The sequence below is a fragment of the Vigna radiata genome, chromosome 1 (genome assembly GCF_000741045.1).
Source record: "Vigna radiata var. radiata cultivar VC1973A chromosome 1, Vradiata_ver6, whole genome shotgun sequence".
Lineage (NCBI taxonomy): Eukaryota > Viridiplantae > Streptophyta > Magnoliopsida > Fabales > Fabaceae > Vigna > Vigna radiata.
The window spans coordinates 35,465,584-35,475,294 of record NC_028351.1 but is presented as its reverse complement, the minus strand read 5'-3'; the positions used below and the strand labels follow the sequence as shown (position 1 = coordinate 35,475,294).

At 33.2% G+C, this 9,711-nt stretch overlaps 2 protein-coding genes across 2 annotated transcripts in view; both read left to right on the top strand.

Moving 5' to 3' along the window:
* Positions 1-665, top strand: part of LOC106762583 (protein Ycf2-like) — a 1,922-nt gene extending 1,257 nt beyond the window's left edge. The window contains exon 2 of the mRNA XM_022780882.1: positions 459-665. Within this exon, the coding sequence (XP_022636603.1) occupies positions 459-665 (207 nt within the window). The remainder of the gene's footprint in view (positions 1-458) is intronic.
* A 105-nt stretch (positions 666-770) lies between these two features.
* Positions 771-2,957, top strand: LOC106762576. The gene is made up of 4 exons (XM_014646569.1): positions 771-1,589; positions 1,659-1,885; positions 1,961-2,182; positions 2,294-2,957. The coding sequence occupies exons 1-4, from the start codon at positions 771-773 to the stop codon at positions 2,955-2,957; spliced, it is 1,932 nt and encodes a 643-aa protein (XP_014502055.1).
* Positions 2,958-9,711: the final 6,754 nt, after the last annotated feature.

Sequence of the window (9,711 nt, the reverse complement as noted above, 5' to 3'; positions counted from 1 at the left end):
CCCTATTTTTGTCATTATAGGGTTTTTGAAAAAAAAAAGAAAGAGAAGTGAGAAAACAAAAATGTGGAGAAAAGAGAAGAAAAAAGGAAGGGTGTTTTCCCTGCTCCTTACAGTGAAGTGAGGGTGAGAGCACCGTCAAATGAGTGAAATACCGTAAGAGTGATTTGTGAGAACAGAGGTTACTTTTTTGGTATACATAATGAGTGAAGATAGTATTTTATTTTTTAGAGTTTCATAAATAAAATAATAAATTAAAAAATTAAAATTAGGTAGGTGGGTTGGTGGGCCAACCCGACTCACCACGGGTTCAACCCGCATGAGCCGGGGTCTAAATGAGCCGGGTTGAAATCTGACCCGCACATAAATGAGTTGTATTTTTCAAACCCAACCCGGCTCGAACCCGTGACGGGCCGGGTTGGCTCGCGGGTTGTGACCCATTTTGACGGCTCTAAGAAGAAGTTCAGATTGAAAAAGTAGGAGGTCATACTGATGAAGAAGAAGAAGTTCAGATTGAAGAAGCAGCAGTTCAGACTGATGAAGAAGAAGTGGAAGACGACAGTGAGGATGAACCAGGAATAGAGGATTTGAGTGGTGATGAGTACGTGGTTGAACACAGTGATGATGAAGCACAACCAATTGGAAGGGGGTTGTCAGATGGTGAATGAGAGTCTGATGTGCTTTTAACGCCACAAAATAGTGGAAGTGATGAGGATGACATCCAGGATAGAGTCCCAAGTGGCCCCTTTTCAAAATATGTAAAACAGAAATCAATGGCAAATTATAGGTGGCAAGTGGGCACAATATTTACAGATAAGGAAGACTTTAAGGATGCCATACGAAGCTATTCTGTGCATGCTGGGAGGTCTCTTAAATTTGTGAAAAATGATAAACGTAGGGTGAGGGTAAGATGCTTGGGTGGCCAAGGAAAGTGCCCATGGGTGGCTTATTGTGGGTATTTGCCATCACGTAAAATTTGGCAATTGAGGAAGATTATTGACACCTATACGTGTAGTAGGCAACTTAACATTAAAATGATGAATGCTAAGTGGTTGAGTCAAGAGATTGATAAGTCTTTAATGTGCAATCCTAGTCTCAAAGTGAAAGACATACGTAGTAAAGCTTTAAGGAAATGGAATACAAATGTTTCAATTTCCAAGGTAAGGAGGGCAAAGTTGATTGCAACCCGACAACTGGAAATAGATTACAAAGAACGGTTTAGAAGGATCTATGACTATGGACATGAGGTCATGAGGTGTAACCCAGGGTCAACGGTGAAAATTAAAGTTGACGGTGACAATGGTGAACCAATCTTCCAAAGAATATATGTGTGTCTTAAAGCTTGTAAAGACAGTTTTAGGAGTTGTAGGCCCATTGTATGTTTAGATGGGTGTTTTATGAAAGGTCAGTATAAGGGGGAGGTGCTTACTGCTATTGCTAGAGACCCAAACGAGCAAATGCTACCACTAGCCTATGAAGTTGTAGAACTGGAAAACACAGAGGCTTGGACCTGGTCTTTGCAGATACTAATTGAAGACCTAAGGGGAGATGAAGTCTGTGGGAGATGCACGTGGATGTCTGACCAACAAAAGGTAAATGTCTGACCAACTAACTTTATGGTTTGTTAGTGTGTATGTTATAATAATATACTGTGTGGGCAGGGGTTAGTACAAGCTGTGCAGGACCTTCTGCCTAAGGCAGAACAAAGATTCTGCCTGAGGCACTTGTATTCAAACTTCAAGAAAAAATTTAGTGGTCAAATATTAAAGAATTTGTTGTGGAGGGCTGCCACAAGCACATATCCCCAGGCTTGGGAAAGAGAAATGCTCAAAATTAAAGAAGTGAATGTGGAAGCATACAAATACATAATAGCCACATATCCCCCAAGGTAACCCATTTCTGTTTACATGCACATGTCAGTCACTGATGAATGGTATTAAATTTTGGAAATTTTGTGTAACAGGTTTTGGTCCAGATCACGCTTCACAGGTCAAGCAATGTGTGATAGCCTAGATAACAACATCACTGAAGCTTTCAACAGTGTTCTTCTGCATGCTAAAGAACAACCAATTATCACCATGCTGGAGGAAATAAGAGTTTATCTAATGAATCGATGGGCAACCAACAAAAAGAAGGTGGAAAGTATGAATTTCACAGTATGCCCAAAGATAAAAAAAACAGACTTGTAAACGAATCAAAGTTATCAAAATTCTGGATTCCAAGGTAATATTCTCATTTAGGTTGAAATACATTTCTGAATAATCTTCATTTATTGACATGCTTTAATTTATTTCAGTTGGTCTGCTAGAAAGATATTTGAGGTTACCCATTGTTCAGCAATTGAGAACAAGTTCAAGGTGGATCTTGACACTCATGACTGTAGCTGCAGAAAGTGGCTGATCACTGGCATCCCATGCTGCCATGCAATTGCAGCAANNAATTANGCAAGTTTAGACCNAGAAGAGTTCATACCTACGTGCTTTACAAGATCGACATATGCAGAAGTCTATGCCTCCATAATTTACCCTCTCAATGGGCATTTGCTATGGGAAAAANNGCCCTATCATGATGTTCTACCACCAGTTNAGAGGAAGTTACCTGGGAGGCCCAAGAAAAAAAGAAGGTTGGAGGCATGGGAGCTCACTAAAGATCACACTCAAATGCGTGTTGGTGGGCACATCAAGAAATGTAGCATGTGCCGTCAGAGGGGCCACAACAAAAGCAATTGTCCTTTACGTCCTGGACCGTCAGAAACAGCAGAAAATCAACCATCACAGCCAATAGAAACAGCTGAAAATCAACCATCACAGCCAACACAAACACCAGAAAATCAACCATCAGAGACACCACCAACTACCCAATCCCCTGGACCGTCACAGCCACCACCAAGTCCTCCACCATCCCAACCACCAACGTTGAGGAAAAAATTAGATTGCAGAAGAAAAAAATTAGATTACTAAGTTGTTGACTTTGATGATCATGTTTTGTACTTCTCTTTTATGGTCATGTTTTGTAGATCACTTTGATGATCATGTTTTGTACTTGACTTTTATGGTCATGTTTTGAGAACCTGATGTTATCTATGACTTTCATGGTCTGTTTACTTTGATGATGATGTTATCTACTACTTTGATGGTCAGTACTTTGATCTTGAATTCAGTATTTTTAACAGCCCTGCCCTGTCATAAAGACTTATTTTGAATCAGTATTTTGAATCAGTACTTAATTATGGGACCACTATGCACAATTTTAAACCATGCTAGGGACTAATTATTTCATTAAAGTACGTTAATAATTTGGAGCAATGACGGAATAACAAGTTGCGCAGTTGGTGAAGAATATAAGTGAAGCTAGCTGGAATGATATAATGAAAACGTTGAATCTAGGTGAGATGATTATGTCAACACCAAACAATATTAAACACATTAAATTACAGAATGGTCATAGTACATTGGATGACTAAACCAAAATAGTTCAAGGTTTACATTGCCAAAGTACTTCTTTCAACCAACCAACACATTACAACAAAACATACAAACCTAACCTACTTTCCTAACCTAACAACATAGAGCAAAACACAACAACAAAAGCACAACGATGACTACAATATAAACAAACAGACTTGCAACCAACAATTTCATCTTCTTTTGCAAACCCTTCACTACATTTTCCAGCTCATTAATCGTCCTCCTTTGCCTCCAAATTGTATTGTCTTTTTCATCAACATCTTCTTCACAACACCATTTGAAAAAGTTACAGGAGCTCCCACTTGAATGACCACCACGTTATTCACGAAATCAGAAAAACTATCCAAAAATTAAGAAAGTGAAGGAAACATGATTAAGTCACTCAGGTATACCTTGTAATGAGGACATCCCCAAAAACTTATGCCTCCATTTTTTGTAGTTTTTGCCACTTTAGTTACAGTAAAATCACCACAATAACACATAGGATTCAACCCACCTCCCCTCCACCCACCACCATGGGACGAACGTGAAGAACCTTTGCCCCATCTATTAGAACAAGACAAGCACCCTTGGGTAGAAGCCATCTATGTCCTCAGAAACCCTAACCCCCAACTTCTTTTTAACCTTATACTGACCTTGCATGTGTACCAAGTCCTTAGAAACCCTACCCCCAACTTCCTTTTAACCCATCTAAAGTGTGGTTAAATTTTAATTTAGCTGATGTTCCAATTTTAACCAAAGTGCCACGCAGTCACATTATCTTGCCACGTTGCTAAGGTTTATCCAGGGGGGCACCAGCACCATTAAAAAACTGACGGCGTAAGGCAAAAGGACTCAATTGAAAGATTTTTTTCAAAAGGTATGATCTATTGGTAAGGAAAAAAAAAAGTAGGATCACATTGAACACAACTCCCCAAACATGGGACCAAAAGTGGAATTAAGCCTTATTTTAAAGAAGGTATAAACAAATTTAACTTTAATGTGTTGTAAACAAATTCATATAAAAAAATCGAATATTGCTTTCAATATAAAGTATTAAAACAATAAATTTATAAGTTGTTCTAATTATGTATTAATCATGTTATTTAATTTTATTCAATAATATTTTCAATTTATCTTAAATTTCTAACATAATATATTTAATAATCCATATATACATATAATAATCCATATATATATATATATATATATATATATATATATATATATATATAATTTAAAAAATCCATATAAAGTTGATCCTACTCAAACACTTTCATTAATATTTGAAGAAGTTGGTATTGGATCCAATTAATTACAGCACATTTTTACTGTTTTATCTCTTCATCACTTGTTTCTATCCTCTCATGTTAGTTGACAATAATATATATAATAATACTTTCTTATATGCTATTATATTGTCTCATCTTATCTATAACGTAAAATTACTATTTTATCTTATACTGAATGTAAACAATTCCATTATTAGTAAAGTACTCAGATTCAAACCCTGAAATATTAGGTGTTGGGAGAGAGACAGATGTCTCAAAATAAGAAGGTTGGGTGATATAAAAAGAAAAGTTCAAGCAAAGTTGTCTTATTATCTTCCTGTATTTTTCTAAAACATAAATTTCATTTTTTCTCCTTCTTCTTTCTAAAAATATTTCATCCCACTTCATCTGATCTACAATCAGATTGTGCATAAGTTATCTTAGTGTCAAGGACTTCCATTGTCACCAATAAAACTTGTGTTTTGAACAGGTAAGTTTCATTTCTTGAGATTTTGTTAAACTCTGAAAAATTTTGTCACATGCAAGATAGCCCTACTAGTTGCATGTGTTCTTTAACCTTCTATTTCTCTTTCTAACTCCATTTAGGTTCATTGGGTGCCCTTTTCTTACCAATCGATGAACTATAGGTGTTCTTGGGATTTTTTGGTAAAGAAGCAAATTCTGAAAAAGATAAATGTTGTTCAGATCGGTCAAAGAGGTAAGGGAAGCTAGTAATTTAATTATGCTTTTCTGTGTTTGAAATTTCTATTTGAATGTTTGCATGTATGAATCATTGGATGATTGGATGGAATTGTGTTTGAATTCTGTGTATAGCCGAAATTTGTGAACTAGTGAGGTTTTCAGTAGTATAGTGTTCGGTCTGTTCCGTTCTAAGGAAGTGAATGGGTGAAATCCGTCATGGGATTCTTTTGATTTATGTTATAAAGTTTTAAATATATTTGGATATGTTTGAATTGATTTATAATTCTAGAATTAAGGATTGGAAGTTGGTTAAGATATTCTGATTTGGTTAAGTTAGGCGTTGTTCATAATTCTATAGAAGTTCTCCAGAATTATGTAGAACGTCGAGTGGTTACTGTTGACCGCTCGATCTTGTTCTATGCTCGGTCATTAACTGGATTCGGTCTCCTTGGAGTCCTACCAGTTCATGACCGTTCGGTCTTAGAAGGGTGGGTTTCCTAGTATAGCGCTCGATCATAGTAGTGCTCGGTCATGTACTACTCAGTATGGGTAGTGCTTGGTCATATTCTAACACTCGGTCTTTACGTAGTACTTAGCTTCTTACCTGTATTCGGTCTTATTAGTGTTCGGCCTAAGTTAATAGTGTTTGGCCTAAGCCAATAAGTATTCGGTCTAAATCAATAGTGTTCGGCCTAAGTCAATAATGTTCGGCCTAAGCCAATAAGTGTTCGGTCTAAACCAATAGTGTTTGGCCTAAGTCAATGGTGTTCGACCTAAGCCAATAAGTGTTCGGTCTAAACCAATAGTCTTCGGCCTAAGTCAATAGTGTCCGGCCTAACCCACTAGTGTTCGGTTGAATAACGTTCGGTTCTCAAAACTTCCTTTCAGCTTATGTTGAGTCTTACTTGTAAATGACCGTTCGGTCATATTCATAGGTTAGAGTGATACTTTCTGTTCGGTCTCCAATTTTCACAGGGTGTTTGATCTAGTTCATAGGTGTTGATGTTTTCGGTTTGGCTTACGTGCATATTTAATCCAGTATGATATTGATTGTTCCAGTTATTTGATGGCTTATGTATATATTATCATGATGATGTTGAAGTGAAAATTATGGTTAGTGGACGTAATTCCATGATCCTCATGGAGAGGTTACATGGTGGTGCCTTTTGTTGTGATTAACCGTCTGAATGGTTGGAGTGTCCAATGGGGTTTATCCTGAGATTCTAATGATCATACATGCTCAAGTAAAGAGTGATGAGTCATGTGGTGAGAATAGCAGGAGGTCCTAGCTTATGGGTTTATGTGAATTATATCGGACTAACCTGGTGTGGCAGCTGAGGGTGTTCCAGTTACTTCACCACACCAGTGCACGAACCCCTGGAACTTAACATTGCATACTAGTCTGGATGGTCAAATCACGTGGTCATCATTCTTGTATGATGTAATCGGTCAGTGTCTGAAATGTGTGTTTGGTGATTGTATGCTTAAAAATGCTTGGTTGATTACATGCTTATGTACTTGTTTAATTTGTATGATTAATATGATTGATTAAATTACTCTAGCTTACCCTACTTTTGTGCCTTGTCTTATGTTTTCTGTTCAGTCGTCCTTCCTGTTGCAATGATCATCCTGTGAATGTGAGCAGAAGGGAATGAGTTTTCGCTAGAAGAAGCCTTGGAAGAAGATAATCCTGAAGTTTGATCTTAGGATCGTTTGGTCACTAGGATTAGTATTATCTTTTGTAAAACCGTTCGATTTATATAGTTTTTGTATAATCGTTCGGTATGTGATTTCTCTTGTATCACCGTTCGGTTTAAATGCAGCTTTGGAATCATTCGATTTATTCTTATAATTTGTATTAGACTTTATGATCTCTTTTAAAGTTTTAATTAATTGGGTATTTTAAGATATCCAGAACTTTTATTGTAAATTCGAGAACTGTCCTATCATATTATTATAGGTTGACTCTTTTATATAGTATTATTTATATTTTTGGAATGTTACACACTATGTAAGAATTTTTATTTACCGTATTAAAAAATAGTTTTAAACTTAATTTAACCTCACAAAACCAGTTTATAAAATGAGATCATATCTTATTTATATAGTATAATTTGGCCTTACTTTCAATTTACATTTCTAAATTGCTTTCAAATAAACAATTAATTGTTTAATTACTTTATATTTGATAATTATAATATTTACCCTACGTTGGATTTCAAAGAGAAAAAAATAAAACACAGTGCAAGAAAAAATAGAGTAAAAGTTTTGTATTTGTTTGACGTGAAAATAATATGAAAATATTTTTCAAAAATAATAAATTAATAAATTTAGAGTAACTAATTATATAATTAAATTTTTACGCGTATATTTATTATGAAAAGACACGAGAGAGATAAAATTTTAACGATAATTCATGCGATTGCGGCTTCGACTAATAAGATAATGTTCCTATTGTTATTCCTATTGTTATTACATTTAAAGATGTTATTACTTAGAACTAAAAATATGGTTTTACAGTGTTAAGCAACGTTATCATAAAAAAAAAAAAAATACATTGGATGCTGGAAATATAAGTGTAAGTAATAAGTAATTATAATACATTTGACAGTAGCATAGTCTAGCTTTTATCTTAATTCGTAAGCTTTTAAATTAAGAAACTATTCGATGAGCATTTTCTAAAAGTAATTAAAAAGAAAAAACATATATAAATTAATTTGTTAAATTTATTTTTTAAAAATTAAAATTTCATAAACTTATGATTATCATAACTTTTTCGACACAATTATATATATATATATATATATATATATATATATATATATATATATATATATATATATATTTATTTATTTATTTATTTGATTTCTAGACATATTGAGTGTCACACGTCGCTGATAATAACAAGAATAAACTTAAAAAATATACAATGGATTCCAATAAGTTAGAAGTCAGGCGTAAAAGTAAAATATAAGTAGTAATAATAAAGTTTTAAAGATTAATTTAGTTTATAATTTGGAAAATATAATTTATTTTTTAATATTAAAATCTAGGATATTTTATGTTTAGTTAGTTCGTATTGCAAAATGAAACAAGAAAAAGAACACGAAAACGAAAAGGAATTCAAGCTTATTTAGTTGAAATAAAAAGAAAATAAAGCGTTCAAAATAAAGAAAAATACAGAAACTTTTTTGAACAAATATAGGTATGAGATTACAGCATAATTAAATATGTTGTAAGAAAATATTTAAAAAGTTATTGTTTGAATTAATAATAAATAATAACATTAATTCTATTATTTTACATCTTCTAATTCTTTCTTTTCTTTTTTTTTTCTTCTCTATTTTCTCTGTCAATCAAAGATCCAGTAGCTTAATAATTAAAAATTACAATGATTAATTTTAGAAAAATGATGTTTTAATAAAGAATTTATTCCAAGTACGAATATACTGGCCGACCGACACTCTCACGGTATAAATGAAAAGTATAAAAAATATTATTTTAATTTTATAAGAGAGAGTATTGGAATAATTGTTGTGACAGTGGGAATGATGATGAAATAGTATTGGAGTTGGTACTTGCTATGATGAAAATAAGCAATAAATTAATGGTAGGAGAAGTTCTAGCATTGACAATGTCTCTGTGCTGACACTGAAATGGTGTCGGTGACAGTAAGGGAAACAGTGTTGAAAATATAGAAAATGTATCAAAAATGAATACACTTCAAATTTAAAAGAATGACAAAAGAAGAAAAAAAATACTTTTAAAACTATATGCTATAATTTAATAATTTGTTGTATTTATTATATAAGATTTATCTAAAATTTAAATACTTTATAAATTTAAATATTTTTAATTAATTTTAAAGTACTTTTTATTTTTTATTTTATTTTTTGATTTTATCGTTAATGAGATAACTTGATTCTTAGCTTATGGGTGTTGCTCCCTAAGTGCGACCTGTACCTCTCCATTAATTTAATTTATTTCAAAAATATTCTACACCTCTCCATTATTTTCTTTATTCCAAAAATACCCTACACCTCCCCACTATCCTTAACAATCTATCTTTCTCTTTCTCTCTGCATTAATGGAGCTCGTTGTACAGATTTGAATTTGTAATATACTACAAAATATAAATTTCAGAGAAACTTCAATATCAGTACTTCTATCATTTCCATTTTATAAAATTAAAANTTAGATGCAAATACAAAATAATAAACATAATAATATTAATAGTAAATAATGATATATTATTATTATTATATACTAACTTTATAATGACGAAAGAACTAAAT